This window comes from Aegilops tauschii, chromosome 1 (genome assembly GCF_002575655.3).
Source record: "Aegilops tauschii subsp. strangulata cultivar AL8/78 chromosome 1, Aet v6.0, whole genome shotgun sequence".
Taxonomy (NCBI): Eukaryota; Viridiplantae; Streptophyta; class Magnoliopsida; order Poales; family Poaceae; genus Aegilops; species Aegilops tauschii.
This window is the reverse complement of record NC_053035.3, coordinates 405,005,120-405,022,345: the sequence shown is the minus strand read 5'-3', so window position 1 is coordinate 405,022,345 and position 17,226 is coordinate 405,005,120. Positions and strand designations below refer to the sequence as shown.

The 17,226-nt window shown below is 49.5% G+C and overlaps 3 protein-coding genes across 4 annotated transcripts; all 3 read right to left on the bottom strand.

Moving 5' to 3' along the window:
* Nucleotides 1-543: 543 nt before the first annotated feature.
* Nucleotides 544-7,075, bottom strand: LOC120972740 (uncharacterized). Its single transcript, XM_040398242.1, has 3 exons — nt 5,806-7,075; nt 4,549-4,624; nt 544-917 (listed from the first exon to the last, which is right to left on the bottom strand). The coding sequence occupies exons 1-2, from the start codon at nt 7,073-7,075 to the stop codon at nt 4,551-4,553; spliced, it is 1,344 nt and encodes a 447-aa protein (XP_040254176.1). The 3' UTR covers nt 544-917; nt 4,549-4,550.
* Nucleotides 7,076-8,020: 945 nt separating this feature from the next.
* Nucleotides 8,021-11,828, bottom strand: LOC120968236 (uncharacterized). The gene is made up of 3 exons (XM_040394819.2): nt 10,578-11,828; nt 9,583-9,658; nt 8,021-8,101 (listed from the first exon to the last, which is right to left on the bottom strand). Exons 1-2 carry the CDS (start codon nt 11,764-11,766, stop codon nt 9,585-9,587), a joined length of 1,263 nt encoding a protein of 420 aa, XP_040250753.1. The 5' UTR covers nt 11,767-11,828; the 3' UTR covers nt 8,021-8,101; nt 9,583-9,584.
* Nucleotides 11,829-12,533: 705 nt separating this feature from the next.
* Nucleotides 12,534-16,384, bottom strand: LOC120968233 (uncharacterized). Of its 2 annotated transcripts, XR_006669005.2 has the most exons (4): nt 15,126-16,384; nt 14,010-14,077; nt 12,845-13,034; nt 12,534-12,754 (listed from the first exon to the last, which is right to left on the bottom strand). XR_006669005.2 is itself a non-coding variant. In XM_045232333.2 (3 exons), the coding sequence occupies exons 1-2, from the start codon at nt 15,877-15,879 to the stop codon at nt 14,013-14,015; spliced, it is 819 nt and encodes a 272-aa protein (XP_045088268.1). In that variant the 5' UTR covers nt 15,880-16,384; the 3' UTR covers nt 12,534-13,034; nt 14,010-14,012. The 2 variants fall into 2 exon arrangements, 1 of the variants encoding a protein (XP_045088268.1); XM_045232333.2 differs by having other exon boundaries at nt 12,534-13,034.
* Between the last annotated feature and the right edge of the window lie 842 nt (nt 16,385-17,226).

Sequence of the window (17,226 nt, the reverse complement as noted above, 5' to 3'; positions counted from 1 at the left end):
AAAGAAAAATGAACAAATGAATAATGTGCTATTATGCAATCTTCAAGAATTGGCTGATTCGTGGTTGTCTAATTCATGGTGAGTTCGACCATGGAGTGGCAAAGGTTGCCCCAAAAAGGCAGATGTACTATATATGAGCGACAGATGAACATATTAGGATGTAATCATCATGAAAGCATCAAGAATGCCTCTACTGTATAGATATTGCAGGCAGTATCTTGTTTTGACTGCCATGACACTGGCTTGATGGAGATGTTGTGCCGGTTATTCATGTTCTTCAGTGGGTGCACCCGCGTGTGCCAGTTACACTTAAAGCTCAAGATCCTTTGGTGGTGAAAATGTGCACTTACATGTCCTACGGGATTCGCTCATGGAGTCACAGATAGCAAACTGATTATCATCCTCGCTTGACAAGAATGATATACCATCAATTGGCATGAAAACATATAAGTACTCCCTCCATCCCAAAATAAGTGTCTTACCTTAGTACACACTTATTTTGGGACGGAGGGAGTATAAGATATGGCAGCAAATACTCATCCATTCAAACAAATCCTCAATGCAGCGGTGGTGAGATAAGCATAGATCCATAAATATATGAGAGTTAACATGTAGAAGCATCAATCTTTTCCTACAGATGCAATGTCTTGCTACTAAACAAAGCATACACAAACATGATGATGTTTTATGATAGTCGTTGCATGCTGAACTAATTTTGCAGTTCTACTGGAATGTTCTACCACGAACCCAAAGTCTGAAAGAACTCCCAGATCACCACCAAGACGAGATACGAAGAGTTCGGCAAACTCTTAGCAGACCCTGACTTATCCAGTTCCCAAAATGACAGCCCAGTAAGATACCACACACATCAGCTTCCTAATTTATTATAGCAACAGCTGCTGTTAGTTTAAAGAAACCTGAAAAGGAAGAGGAGAAATTAGGGACATTTTTGAGTAAACAGGTGAAGAGATTGAGCGAAATGGAAACACAGTCAAAGGAAATTCTTGAGTAAACATAACAGCTACCATAGTCCATCAATATCTGTTCCCAAAACTGAAATAAAACACCTGAGTTATCATCAGGATACCATTTTTGCTATGACCGGCATATTAGGGGCTTAGCCCAATAGGCTGTGGCCCAAGTTATCTTATCGTTATTAAGGGCTTAGCCCAATTATCTTATCATTATTAGGGTCGTTTGCTTAGGAGTCAAGTAAACCTCTCTATATAAGCAGAGGAGATGTATCAATCTAATCAAGCAAGAAGCAATCAGTATTTGCTCGGCTTCCCTTAGGAAGCCGGGAGACCTAACCCTAGCCGCCTCTTGCGCCGCCGCCGCCGCCTCTTCTCCACCACGCAAGGACGGCGCCCAGCCGCCGGCCGCCGCGCCCTCGACCTCGTCTTCCTCCATCTTTCCCCTACAATCTCCGCCGTAGAACCGGCAGAACCCTAGCTCCTAACACCTTGGTATCAGGTAGCTCAGTTCGATCATGTCTTCGCCGCCGCCCATCCCGTCGCTTCCGCTGCCGACCGTCACCACCGCGCCGCTGGCCTTCTCCACCGCGCTGCTGCCCTCCCCGTCCACGCCGCTGGTCGCATCCTACGGCGCCGCCACCACCTAGATGACGACGCCCTCCACCGCACCACCGGCCGCCGTCTACTCCCTGGCGGAGATCACCGGGGTCCTCAACGATCTCGTCACCGCCGTCCAGGGGATACGGCTATACCTAGCCGGCCCCTACGGGCCGCCAGCCGCCCTGCCGTGGTATTCGGCACCCGCGACGCCGACAGGGCCTCTACACCACCACTGGCCGCTTCAGCTGCCGGCCGCCGCCGCGCCCCAATGGCTGCAGTGGCCGGTGCCGGCCCTCGCCGCATCACCCACGCCACCCGGGTCCTCGCCGCCAACGCCCTGGCAGCCCTGGCAGCCGCCGCACCCCGGGGCCACCGCGACGCTGGTCGGGCCGCTGCAGCCCTCGCTGCAGCTATAGCCAGCCCCCGCCCCCGCCCCGATCTGGCCACAATGGCCGGCCGCGGCCATCGCCGCACCCGCCGCCTCCGCCGCCCAGCACCGGGCTGACTACAACCACGCCGGCGGGCGTGCCGATTCAGCAAGTGCGGTTCCCGCCATCGCCGTCCTAGCTTCCGGCCTGGTTGGCCGGGACGTCACCGCCGCCAGTCTACACCATGGCCGCGGACCAGCCGGCGCCCTCCCTGCCGTACGACGGGCCCTCCAGCTCCGTGGGTTTTCACGCTGGCTTCGACGGGCCACCACTTTCCTGCGGACCACCCGTGCACACCGGACCAACGCCATCCTCTTCGCTGCTCCGTACCGCCGAGCCGTACACTCACGGCGGTCATGCTCAGACACCGCTGCGCTTCGCCAAGCTTGCCTTCGCCACCTACGACGGCGCCGAGGACCCCCTCAACTGGCTCAACCAGTGCGAGCAGTTCTTCCAGGGGCAACGGATGCTCGCGTCGGACCGCACCTGGCTCGCCTATTATCACCTCCACGGCGCTGCACAGACGTGGTACTACGCCCTCGAGCAGGACGAGGGCGGCATGCCCCCATGGGAGCGTTTTCGCGAGTTCTGCCTCCTTCGATTCGGACTACCGATACGTGGGAGCCGGATGGCGGAGTTGGGCCGCCTTCCCTTCACCTCTATGTGCAGGACTACACCGACCGTTTTCAGGCCTTGGCGTGCCACGCGTCCGGTGTGACGGCTCACCAGCGGGCCGAACTCTTCGTCGGCGGTCTGCCAGATCATATCCGCGTGGACGTCGAGCTGCAGGGACCCCAGGACCTCCAGATGGCTAGGCTCACCAGCAGGCATCACCGTCCGGGGCCGCTGGGCCGCCACCCTGGCCGGATGTTCCCGCGCAGGGTCTGCCTGCTCAGGCTTCCGCGGCACCCCTTGCCGTGACCGCGGCGCGCCCGTTCCGCCGGTTCACCTCGGCCGAGCTACTCGAGCGGCGCCGCCAAGGGTTGTGCTTCAACTGCGACAAGACCTATATGCCCGGCCACGTCTGCCCCGACTCTTCTACCTGGAGGCTGCAGACTACATTGAGGAGGACACCGTCGCCGCCGGGCTCGGCGACCTGGCCGCCCCAGCTGTCGCGGAGGTGTTTGACGCTGGTTGATCACCTCGAGGAGTTCAGCAAGCGCTTCCCCGCCTTATAGCTCGAGGACGAGCTGTTTGTGCAGGCGGGGAGAAGTGTTATGACCGGCATATTAGGGGCTTAGCCCAGTGGGCTGCGGCCCAAGTTATCTTATCGTTATTAGGGGCTTAGCCCAATTATCTTATCATTATTAGGGTCGTTTGCTTAGGAGTCAAGTAAACCTCTCTATATAAGGAGAGGAGATGTATCAATCTAATCAAGCAAGAAGCAATCAGTATTTGCTCGGCTTCCCTTAGGGAGGCGGGAGACCTAACCCTAGCCGCCTCTTGCACCGCCGCCGCCTCTTCTCCACCACGCAAGGACGGCGCCCAGCCGCCGGCCGCCGCGCCCTCGACCTTGTCTTCCTCCATCTTTCCCCTACAATCTCCGCCCTAGAACCGGCAGAACCCTTGCTCCTAACAATTTTTTTTATTTTCTGTTCAAGTCTTGATTACAGCAGAAATTACACCATGACCAAATGTCTCAAGATATCACTCTTAAGTTTCACCCCTGAATTAGTTGGTGATAACATTTCATGAAAAGGAAAGACAGCAGATATCATTACAAGGCTAGGTATCCTTCAGGTTCTAGTACGGTGTTCCAGAGATGAGCAATGCTAGCCATCCTTTGTGCCAGGGCTGCCCGCTTGTTCAGAAACACAAGAAGCAGAGTACTTTTTTGGCAGCAGCAAGTTGCTGCCACAAGTATATGAATGAAAGAACAAGTTCAGGTAGCACGCCTTCAATAATAATCATTCTACAGAGTGAATATGTTGATACTCTTGACTTGAGTCCCCAAAATATTGCTAGTCCCAGATTGAGAAGTTCCTTTGTGCCGGCTATTAGAACCACTAATACACCTGGATGGAAGGTTGGGAGGCCAATTCTGACACAATAACCAGTACTTTTGGGGAACAGCAAGTTGCTGCCACAAGAACATGAATGAAAGAACGAAAATACTGCACACACGGCACTCCGGCGTCCGACTCTAGTACGGTTAGTAATCCATCGGCGTGCTGCACCCCAATTCTACCAAGTTCAGGTAGCATGCTTTCAATAATAATCATTCTACGGAGTGAATATGTTAATTATCTTGACTTGAGTCCGCAAAATATTGCTAGTCCTACTAAAACACCAACTAGAGCTCAGCCAACCATAAACTGGTATTAAGTAGAACAATATGTTGGACGGCACAGAGAAAACTGGCTGAAATGGTATTAGTAATTGGCAAAAATATGCAGCCGTTGTTTTCTCAATCCATAAACTACATGGATTGAGTAAGAGATATTTGTAACAAGAATGCAGCATCCTAACTATACATGTGAATTGATCAGAAGCATCGGCTAAAACAAAGCAACAGAAGAGGAGATTCATTCACTGGTAATTGGTACCTTCATCTCTTCTGCAGATTGTCTGCACGAACCAGAACATCTGCCAAACTCTTGTTCTTCTTAACACTTTTCTTGCCTGAAAAAGGTTCATTAGATCAATGTGCAAGAATTTGAACAAAACACAACAAATTTCTGTTCATCGCATACATGAGTTGAGCTAAAAAAAGCCCTGATAGTTAGGGAAGGTTATGAATTATTCAGCACAGTGTACCCATAAGCCATAGGCCCATAGCACAAATAATTACTGTACAGGATCTAATTATTCAGCAAGGTAACGCTTGAATAGTGGACATGAGTGGTTAAACGGACTCGACATATTTAAATCCATTTCTAAATACTGAGAGATGGTAATGAAATGTAGAACATGCATTGTATACTGGAAAGTCTCAAACATCGTAAAACTAGCTCTAGATAAGAGCATTCTAGCTTGTAGAAGTACCAAAGAAGGAGAATGTTGTTTTGGGGTAGAAATTAGTCATTCATTGATTTAATTAATTCAAAGTCACTGGCCAAGGCCGATCAGATTTCTCCCATGATTGATGAGCTTTTTGGACAAAGGAAGGCCAACCTCCCGGTCATGATTGAAGAGCTGATTAATGTCATGAACACCAATAGTAACCAGGATAAGATTATTCGAACTTGTCAGCTATAGTGATTACCATGAAAGCAAACAAATAGTTGCAAATTTTCTGTTCAGAGGCTAGATCACTGAAACTACAATGAATATGTTTTCAGAAAAATTCTTTACGCCCAAGGCCAACAGGTTAAATATGACCACAGGTTGGAAGTTCTAACTTAATGAATGGACTGAGAACTGGAGGCCCTAAGTAGTTTGAGTCTAGCACCGTTTAAAACCTAATTAAGAACAGAAAAGAAACAAAAGTGGAATTATAAGTTGTGCTTTTGGATAAGACTGATACATACTAATCCATGGCTGCAATTTATGCTAGGATATCCTAGTGGTTAGTTAAAGATCAACGGGCCATTTCTCATACACATCACCACTCCACAATCAAACTAATCCCCTTTCAAACTTTTCTTTGTGATACCAACAGTTACCAAGCACATAGTATATATTAGTACTAAGGTTTGAGTAGTTATTTAGCTATCGGAGACAAAAATATCTCTATTGGACGATTCCCACATTAGAATCAACAAATCCTGCCCCAAAGATTTCCACAGAGATAATCTACAGTTCTTGGCAACACCTGCACATGTAAAGATGGAAGAAAAAACAGAGTAGGAGCGGGTCACAACCTGCAGAAGGGATCTGGCTCGATCCAAGCCACGGCGGAAGAACACAAGGTACGAAGCAGGGTTCGCCTGATCTATACGCATAACTCCGAAACGGAAGGTCTATCTTCATGTCCACGACGAAGACGACTCGTGGCGTATTCTCAAGAGTGGTGATGCAGGCCGACATGTAGACAACATTGGCGTCAAGTGGGTCAAGAAACCCAACTTGTGGCGTGTTCTCCCCCTTTAAGGGCAGCCATGGGTGGCCGTACCGGTGAGCCTCGTAGCGGCTGAGGTCGAGCCGGTGCTCCAGCGTCCAGCCACCGCGCTTGTCAACATCGAGCACAAAGCAGCTGAGCACAAACGGCTCTTCTTGAGAGACCTCGAGGTACCGCAGCCGCCCTTGGCTGACGCACAGGCGCCGGTGCTTCGATGTGCCGCAGCCGCCGCAGGGGTCCCCGCAATCGGGACAGTCCCGTGGGGCGGCGGCCGGCAGCACGCTGCCCCTCGGCAGCTCGACGAAGCAGAGCTCCGGCCGGTCGCTGAACGGGTCGGCGGAGATGGCGCCGCAGGTCGTGTCCAGCCACCACAGGCGGCCGCCGAAGGCCACCACCTCCCGGTCCAGCACCATCGCCCGCTCCAGCGGGAGCTGGCACGTCGAGACCGGCAGAGATTCCCACCTGCCTGTTTCCGAGAGAAACCGGGCCATCCGGTCCCCCTGCAGCGCGGCGACGGCGAACCTGTCGGGCGGCCCGTGCCCGTCGTGGCCGCGACCGGCTCGGGTGAGTAGGCCCGTGTGCTTGCCGCACATGAGCTTTCTGACATGAGGCTCGTAGAAGAGGGCGGGCGGGAGGCGAGAGAGCTGACCGGTGACAGGGTTGCAGACGAGACGCGTGACGCTGACGGCGTGCTCGGTCGGCTCATTGCGCAGCGGAGCGGCGCCCTGTTCGGCGAGGACGGGAAAGACCACGCGCTCGTCGACGTAGGAGAGGAGGAGGAGGCCGTCAGCGCTGGCGGCGCGGACGGAGCCGGTGACTATCTGGTTGACGTAGCTGTCCGCGGCGGGGCTGGCCATGGGCGTGAGGAGGTGCTTCGGGACGCCTAGGCAGGAGAGGCGCGGCGGGTGGTCGAGGTGCACGAGCGCGCCCGGCGCCGGCTCGTCGGCCGCCGCCGCCCAGCGCTTGACGATGGCCCACGGAGGGTGCGCGGCGGCCGTGGCGAGGGAGCGGCGGGGGCGTCCGGGGACGGCGGCGGCGGCGGCGGAGAGGCCTAGGAGGCGCCGGAGAGACATGGCGCTGGTTGTGGTCTGAAGTCTGAACTCTGAAGTGGGGAATGGCTGGCTCGGACTATGCTTCGGTGCCTTAAGGCACCTGCCTGTGTGTCTATGACATGTGGGCCCAACAGGTGGCTGGCCCACATGTCAGTGACCCAAAGGCAGGTGCCTTTTAAGGCACTGAAGCTGCGTCCGGCTGGCTCACACCACAAATACAGTACCAGGGGATGGCAATAACTGTAGGCACCGTGCGGTCGTTCCACGGGCAGTGCTCTATCGGGGCCCAGGCGTCAGCCAGATCGGTCCACTGCAACGCGGTCCACGAACTGATTTCCGTATTCGGTATGGCCGTACAGCCTGCGACGTTTTGTGGAAGCCGAGGAGGAGGGCCGTTTCGAGCGTGTGAGTTTGAACAGCCGCCGCCCATCGGCTGAGCTCAACGGCGCCATTTTCCCGCCGAAACGCTCCGGGCCTGGGCCTCCCTGAAACCAGGAGCCCATGTGCAATGCTATACGGGTCAGCCCATTCAAGCTTATTCTAAAAAAAAAGATAGAAAGTCAAACTTCGATAAATTCAGCTCATTTTCTTCCTCCTCCCGCGCAACAGTCGTAAATCCAGTAGTTACCGTACAATCTAAAAAAGGGTACTAGTTATAACTGAATTCAAACAGGTTACCGTACAATCCTACTGAATTCAGACCAAGTGCCATCAGGCCAAGCGGACCCTACTTCATCCATGTCACTTAACAAGAGCAATGCACCATCATTTGGCACGAAATCATGCATAGTTTAGGCGGCAAACACTGAACCGTTCGAACTAATCGTCCGTTCAACTCTGCTAGGAATGGATTGTCTTGCTATCGTTTACATCACATACGCCGTGCAAACGAGGTACAGTGAATTGATCATGATCGGCACTCCAAAAATTCAGGCTTCTCCAGATTCCCCCCCCCCCCCCCCCCCTCTCCCCCCGGCATCAGTAAGCTACTACCACCATCAGCTTCCTACTTGATTAGGGCATCAGCATCTTTTAGTTTTAAGAAACCTGAGGAGAAAAATAAGGAACATTAGAGACACACAAACTGCAAGTTTTTTTTTGGTATGATTAACGTGAGAATGTAAATTATTGGGAGGCTGCAATTAGTACGGTAATCGATTTGAATAAACATGTGAAAATGGGTGATATGGATAAACAGCAAAGGAAACTACTGAATGAACTGCTGTTCGGATAACTTCTTTTAGATATCTTTTGTTGCCCGCTATGTGATTCGGCTTTCAAGAATGGGTGTGTGCCCAGCATCTGCTGGTATCCCAGCTTTACTTTCCACCAAGAAAAAAAAATCTTGAGTAAACAAAAAAACGCTAATGTAGTCCATCTATCTGCATTTCCAAAACTGTAACAATACTGTCAGTCTGGCAACATGTTTGTTTTCTATCCAAGTCTTGGTTGCAAAAGAAAATCACAAAACGATCGATTTGTTAGCAATTACCAAGATTCAGTTTCAGGCTCTAATTGATTGATGATAATAATTCAGGCGAAGGAATAACGGTCGTCCTCATGACAAGGCAATATATGCTTCAGGCACATGTACATTGATCACCATGATGAACAAGACTACATCCTTCATGCCTACTAGAGTAGTAGTTCAGAAACACTAATATTCCTGGATACAAGGTCCATGCTGACACACCAACTGATAAATGTTCGCAGCCAGGCCAATTGCTACCACAAGAATATGAAGGGAACAACAAGTTCATGTAGCACACTTGAACGTAATAAGCATTCAACAAAGAGAGTATGTTACTAGCCTCGGTTCCCAGTAAATATAACTAGTTCAAAAATTCAAAAAATATTACTAGTTCAGCTAAAACACCAACGACAAGCCAGTATTAAGGAACGTTCGATGAACAGAGAAAATCAAAATAGCACTACCTCCATTCCATAAATGCAGTTCATATAGATTTTTTTTGAAAAGTCAAACTTTGACCAAATTTATGGAGAAAACTATTTATATCTACAATACCACATATACACCGGGATCAAAGTTACATGCCTGCTAGTTCAGAAACACTAATACATACAGCGGGATCAAAGTTCCATGCTGAGACACCAAATGACAATTTTTGGCAGCTAGCGCAAGTTGCTGCCACAAGAATATGAATGGAGTAGCACACTTCAACAAAATAACCATTCTAAGAGTAAATATGTCACAAGTCTTCATTCCTAGCAAATATTACCAATTCCACTAAAACACCAATTATAACTCAACCAACGACATGACGGTACTAGGGGTAACAATACGTTGGACGAACAGAGAAAATCAGTTCAAAAAAGTAGTAATAATCAGCAATAAACACACATCAATGTTTTCCGAATCCATAAACTGCATGAATTGAGTAAGAAATGCGTGTAAAAAGAATGGAGCATCCCAAACTTGTGACTGAATGAGATACAACTAACAGTCAGCAATGAAGCATCAACTGAAGGAAAGTAAATATAGATTCACTGAATGTCTAAATTGGTACCTTCATCTTTTGTAGTAGCTGTCAGAATAAACTTGGACATCTACCAGAGTCTTGTTTTTCCAAACGAACTTCTTGCCTGAAAAAGGTTCATTTGATCAACGCACAAGAATTTGAAAACAACAATACTAAGACAATATAATCTATAACAGTGTAGATTTATGTGCATTGCATATAAAAAGTTGAGCTAGGAAAAAATTTGATACTTAGAGCAGGTTAACAAGAATCGATCAGAGTGTGCCCATAAGTCACAACATAATTTGATGAATATATTTATTTTGACGATAACACTTGGTTGTAGACGCGTGATTAAAATGGATATAACATCATAAAATCCTTCAATAGTCGAATTATAGAGGCACAGAAATTAAATGTAGAACATGCAGTGTAAATTACATATTCAAAACCTGCAGATAACTCTTTTTTTTTCAAAAAAGGAGGACTCTAATCCGGTCCAAGCATTTCATTTTACACGACAGTTCGTAGGAAATATGGACAAGTCGTAACTGAGAGTCTGCACCAGCAACGACCAGATAAGATTACTCGAACTTGTAAGCTATGAAGCAACCAAAACTAGCTAAATTTCTGTTCAAAACCAAATAAACTCTTTCTGATCAGGATAAAATGTAGATATGCCCAGGGGTTGGAAATCTAGGAAAAAATTGGGATTGGAACTTGAGACCCCACCCCCAAGTACCTGCACCATTCTAATACAAAATGTGAATATAATACAAGTGTGTCTAGATCAATGCATTGCCATTTCTCATACAAACGAACAATAACAATCTTCTTTGGGCTTTCTATAAGAAACCGAACCCAAGGGTCGTTCGACCATAAAAACAACATTTGACATCCAATTGTTAACAAACACAGTGAAGAAACAATTGTTACTAATTACGTGTATTGGTCATTATTGAGTGATCAGGTTATGTAGACAAAAGTATTATGTATATTGCGCTGAGAAGTATGTAATCTAGCAAACTAAACAAGCGAGTCACCTCCTGCAGAAGGGATCCGGCTTGATCCGAGCCAAGGTGGAAGAACACATGGTATGCAGGCGGTGTCGCTGTATGGATAACTCCCAATCACCTCCTCCCTGTCCATGTCCACGGCGACGACGGCTAGCGTGTCAACTGCGAGGTAAACGACATTGGCATTAACTGGGTCAATGAGGACAATGCGTGTCGTCGCCCCCTGCTGTAAGGGTAGGGACATGTGGCTCGCCCAGAGCTTGTTGAGCACCACCCGGTGCTCCTGCATCCAGCCGCTGCCCTCGTCGTCGAGCACGAAGGAGCTGAGAAGGAACGGTTCCTCCCGAGAGACTTCGACGTAGCGCAGCCGCCCTTGGCTGACACCCATGCGCCGGTACTTGAAAGGTGTGTTGACACCCAAGCTCCTCGCTTGGTCCTGCGCGCCTTCAGGCAGCACGCTGCCCCTCGGCAGCTGGACGAAGGAGAGCTCCGGCCGGTCGCTGAAAGGGTCGGCGGAGAGTGCGCCCCAGGACAGGTCGACCCACCAGAGGCGACCGCCGAATGCCAGCGTCTCCTGGTCCAGCGTCACTCGCCGCGGCCGCGGAAGTGGGAAAAAGCACGGCGAGAGCGCCACGGCCTCCCACTCCCCTGTTTCCGAACGAAACCGGAGCATCTGCTCCCCGTTCAGCAAGGCAGCGACGAACCTGTCAGGCGGCCCCTGCCCGCGGTCTGCTTGGGTGAGCACGCCCATGGCCATCTGGGCGGCGAGCACGAAATCGTACTTGGGGTCGGAGACGAAGTCCGGGAGGCGGGATAGCTCGCGGGTGAGAGGGTTGCAGACGAGGCGTGTGACGCGGGGCGCGTGGGCGTGCTCGAGGACGGCGGGCTGCTCGCCGGCGGCGGGAGGGGTGAAGCGTGCGTTTAGGACGGAGAGGAAGAGGAGGCCGTCGCCGCTCGCGCCGGAGATGGCGCCGGCGCGCAATTGCAGGACGTATCTGTCGGGGGCGGGGAAGGCCTCGATGACGTGCTCCGGGAGGCGCAGTTCGGAGACGTGCGGCGGCTCGGCGAGGCGCGCGGCCGCGCTCCACGCTCCGATGACCTGCGCCTCGCGGTTGAGCATGACCCACGGGGGGTGCGCGGCGGCCGTCGCGAGCGAGCGGCGGAGACCGCCGGAGACGGCGGCAGATAGACCTAGGAGGCGGCGGCGGAGAGGCATCGCGGTGGGGAATTTCCTTGGCTTGTGTGGTGTGGTGTGGACTGTGGACTCGGTGCGCCGTGGGAGAGAGAGCAGAGGGTTCACATGGACCGGGGGTCGCGGGAGGGAAGCAGCATGTGATCGTTCCACCGGGTACTTGACTGGGAGATGTCACTCTGGCCCACTGGTCAGCGAAACGGTCTATTGGGTGCTGGTCTATGTACCGATTTCCGTATTAGGAATGACCGTACGCCTGTAAAGGCTTCTCGCAGAAGCCGAGGCATGCCTATGACGTCATCTTTTTCCCGCCAAATTTCGAAGGGATTGGTGTTGGACCTTCTAGCTTTTTTTTGTCCGCTACAGCTTACATAAACATTTTTTTCTTCTTATAAAATACATATAGCTGATTTCAACCTTGCCGTATAGTCCACGAACCAGCATCCGTGTTTGGAGTGGCCATACAGACCGCTCCGAGTGTTTGAACGGCTGTTGCCCATAGGCTGAGCTCAACGGCGCCATTTTCCCGCCGAAATGTTCCAGGCCTGGGCCTCCCTTAAACCAAGAGCCCATGTCCAATGCTATCCAGCCTAGTGTGACAGACCCATTAGATCCTCAAAAAAACAATGTGTGATAGACCCATTCAAGTTTTGAAAACAAAAGATGGCGCCGCTTATTTCTTGCTCCTCCCCTTCAAGATAAAAGTTATCATATTTTTTTAATAACTAACAATTATTAAGACAAAAAATGAATACAGCAAAACTGCAAAGGTGTAGCAAAATAAGTAACAATTATTAAGAAAAAACCGAATACAGCAAAAGTGTAGCACAGCACATACGCATGGTAAGATGTGCACTTCACATACTCATTTCATCCTGCTGAATTAAGAGCCATCAGGGCACAAAAAGCAACCTCATTTCATCCTTCTCACTTAACGAGTTCAATGCACGACCGATTAGCACAAAATTATACTACTACATAGCTTAGGGCCATCAAATAGTCAGTTCAGCACCTATAACAAAAGCAGAGGTCCCTAAATAAGGTTTCTCATCAGAGTAAACATTGCAGAAGCACCAATTTTGTGACGAATGAACCATCTTACTGGTGCTTACGGCAGGTACTGGAGCGAACCGGAAGTCTGACAAAAGTACCACATTTCCAACGAACCAAGATACAGTGAGTTGATCAGCACCCCAAAAACACAGGCTTCTCCAGATTTCCCCCCAGCATAGTAAGCTACCACCATGAGCCTCCTGGTTGATTAGAGCACCAGCACCTTAGTTTTAAGAAACCTGAGGATAAAAATAAGGAATATTAGATACAGGCACCACATGTTTTTCCTTTTGTATGAGTAACATGGGGGTTAAGATTACATGGAAACTGTATTTACTAATTAACACGGTTAAGTGAACTGTTGTTCAGACAACTTCTTTTAGATATCTTTTGTTGCCTGAACAATGAGTAACGTGAATGGCGGGTGTCCAGCTTCCGCTGGTATCCCAGCTTTACTTTCCCCTGAGAAACAATCTTGGGTAAACAAAAATGCTACGATAGTCCATCTATGTGCATCCGAAACTTCAATAGAAAGTCAGTCTGGCGACATGTTTATTTTCTATCCGACTTTTGGTTGCACCAGAAAATTACACATCGACCAATTGTTAATAGTTATCAAGCTTCAGTTCCGGCCTTTAAATGGTTGGGGAACATATTTCAGGGAAAGAAAAGACAACAGTCATCCTGATGACAGGGCGAAAATTCCTTTAGGGTACAGTGCTCACCATGATGAACAAGATCATGGCTGCTAGTTCAGAAACACTAATACACCAGGATCAAACTTCCATGCTGAGACACCAAATGACAATTTTTGGCAGCTAGCACAAGTCACTGCCACAAAAATATGAATGGAAGAACAAGTTCGGGTAGCACACTTCAACAAAATAAACATTCTACGCAGTATAATACGTTACTAGTCTCCATTCCAAGTAAATATTACTAATTCCACTAAAAACCAATTATAACTCAACCAACAACAAACAGGCAGTAATAGGAAGGATAACAAATACATTGGACAAACAGAGAAAATCAGTAGTAGTAGTAATCGGCAATATATGCACGTCATCGCTTTCCAGATCCATAAACTGCATGAACTGAGTAAGAGATACATGTGAATGCAGAATGCTAAAGTTGTGGCTGGATGAGATACAACTAGCAATCAATGATGAAGCATCAGAAGGAAAGTAAATAGGGATTCACTAAATGTCTGGTACCTTCTAGTGACTGGGTGAACGAACTAGAACATCTGCCAGAGTCTTGTTTTTCTCAACATACTTCTTGCCTGAAAAGGGTTCATTTGATCAATGCACAAGAATTTGAAGAATAGCAACACTAAGACAACATAATTTGTAACGGTATAGATTTATGTGCATAAACAATAAATTGAACTAGAAAAGAATGATACTTAGAGCAGGTTAACTAGAATTGATCAGAGTGTACGCATAAGCCACAATACGGCAATTTGAAGAATATTTTTGTTTAACACTTGAGTAGTGCAGACGCATTATTAAAATGGATATAACATCATTAAATCCTTCTAAAATGAAATTGTGTAGGAAGAAATTAAATGTAGAACATGTGGTGTAAATTACAAGCCTGCAGATAACTCTTTTTATCGAAAAGGAGGACTCTAATCAGGTCGAATACATCATGTCATTTAGCGAAACAGTTCTCAGAATATATGGACAGCTTCATAACTCAGAATACATCATGTCATTTAATGAAACAGTTCTCATAATATATGGACAGCTTCATAACTCAGAATATGCAGCAGCACCGACCAGGATAAGATTATTCGGACTTGTAAGCTACTAGAAAGCATCCAAAACTTGGAAAAAATCTGTTCGAAAGGCAAATCACTGACACTACGTGTAGATATGCTTTAAGATAAACACTTCCAGAACAGGATAACATGTAGAGATGACCAAAGGTTGGAAGTTTCAAGTCGAGAAGAGATTTGAGATTGAGACTTCAGGTCCACCCCAAAGTACTAAACACAAAAAGAGAATTGTGATAGAAGTGCCACTAGATCAATGCATTGGCTCTTCTCATACAAATCACCAATAACAATTTTCTTTGGGATTTCTGTAAAAGGCAGGAGCCAAGGACCTTTCATCCAGAAAACTTTTATTTGAGATCCAATTGTTAACAAACACAGTGTACAAACAATTGCTACTAATCGCGCTTGTCAGTCATTTTCGAGTGATCATGTTATGTAGAGACAAAAGTAATATGTCTATTGGACAAAAGTATCGCATGCGTTGACATCAAAATGTGAAACTAAACCTGAGAAATATGCAATCTAGCAACTCAAACGAGTGAGTGAATACCTGCAGAAGGGATCCGGCTCGATCGAAGCCACGGTGGAAGGACACATGGCAGACAGAGGTCGCTTCTATAGGGATAACATCCGATCACCTCCTGCCTGTCCATGTCCACGGCGACGACGGCAATTCTGTGAACCGTGAGGTAAACGACATTGGCATTAAGCGGGTCAACAAGGACAATGCGTGTCGACCCCCTCTCCTGTAAAGGTAGTCCCATGGTGCTCCCCCAGAGCTTGTTGAGCACCACTCGGCGCTCCAGCGTCCAGCCCCTGCCTTCGTCGTCGAGCACGAAGGAGCTGAGAAAGAACGGCTCCCCTTGAGAGACCTCCACGTACCGCAGCCGCCCTTGGCTGACACCCATGCGCCGGTAACTGACGGGCGCCTGCTCCCACCACACCCTGCCCTGAGCGTCACGCAGCGGGCTTCCTCGGCGAAACGCTTCGTCCTGCACGCCAGCCGGCAGCACGCTGCCCCTCGGCAGCTCGACGAAGGAGAGCTCCGGCCGGTCGCTGAACGGGTCGGCAGAGATTGCGCCCCAGGCCAAGTCGACCCACCACAGGCGGCCGCCGAATGCCAGCGCCTCCTGGTCTATGTCCATTCGCCGCGCAAATGGGACCTGGCACGGCGAGAGCGCGACGTTCTCCCACTTGCCTGTTTCCGAGAGAAACCGGAGCATGTGGTTCCCCTCCTGCAGGTCGGCGACGGCGAACTTGCCAGGCGGCCCGTGCCCGCGATCGGCTTGGGTGAGGAGGCCCATGTTGGGGCCGCACAGGACGTCGGCCTCAGGGTCGGAGCCGGAGTCCGGGAGGGTTGCAGACGAAGCGCGTGACGCTGGGGACGTGGGTGGGGTCGAGGCCGTAGAGATGCTGGCGCACCCGAGCGGCGCCGGGGGCGACGAAGCGCAGGTCTAGGCAGGAGAGGAGGAGGAGGCCGTCGCCGCTCGCGGCGGAGACGCCGCCGGCGAGCGACTGAACGACGTCGCTGCCGGGGCCGGGGCTGCCCCTGGTCTTGACGAGGCGCTCCGGGACGCATAGCTCGGAGACGAGCGGTGGCGAGGCGAGGCGCACGTCCGCGCTCGCCGCTCCGACGAACTCCGCCGTGCGGTTGATCATGGCCCACGGGGGATGCGTGGCGGCTGTGGCGAGCGAGCGGCGGAGGCCGGCGGACAGGCCTAGGAGGCGGCGGCGGAGAGGCATCGGGCGACGCTGGGTGCGCAGACTGAAGTGGGGAATTTTCTCCCTTGGGGTGGAGAGAGGAGAAGATTCCAGGTCCCGGCTCACATGGACTGGGTGCACGCCGACCACTTTCCGGGTGGTGCAGGAGGAAAGTGGCGTGTGGTTCTTCCACCGGCTGCACGGCCGGGAGAAAGCTCACGGGGCCACGCGTCAGTGATACGGTCCATTGTGCTCTAGTCCACGGACCAGCTTTCGCATTTTGGGCTAGCGAGGCTTCATCGAGAAGCCAAGGAGGGGCGCGTTTGAGCAGCTGTTTCCCATCGGCTGCCGTTTTCCCGCCAAAATGCTCGTGGTTTGTTGCTGGATTTTTTTTTCAGATTCAGAAGAAAATATTAGACTAGCTGATGATAACATCACATTTATCTAGGCAAAATAGATGATGTGGCATGTAATTAATGAAGAAAGAGAGACATGTGGTAATATAGCTAGTTACTGTAACATCACACATATCAAAAAAAAAGATGAGTCTACAACCTAATAAATAAAGTGATGCATGACACAACACATATGTTACTACCCACTATGGAGTTAGTAACATAGACTAGTAACATATGCATGTTACAGCTTGTGAATTTCATTCTCTTTTACTTCTCTTTATCTCCATGCAGATGTACTGGTACATTTTAACGCCACATTTCACGTCATACTAATTCAAACTGTTGTGTTTCTAATGCACACATTTTAGAAACATTTCATATCCATGAATTTGAAATTTCCAAATCAAACTCAAAAAAATATGTAAAATTAAACAACTTACATATAAAATCATAAAAGTGGTTCATCTTCATACCAAATAGCTTATCTTTGTGATCTAACATCATAAAAAGCGCATGGAGAATCAAAGTTGATGTTGTCTTATGCCCATGGAA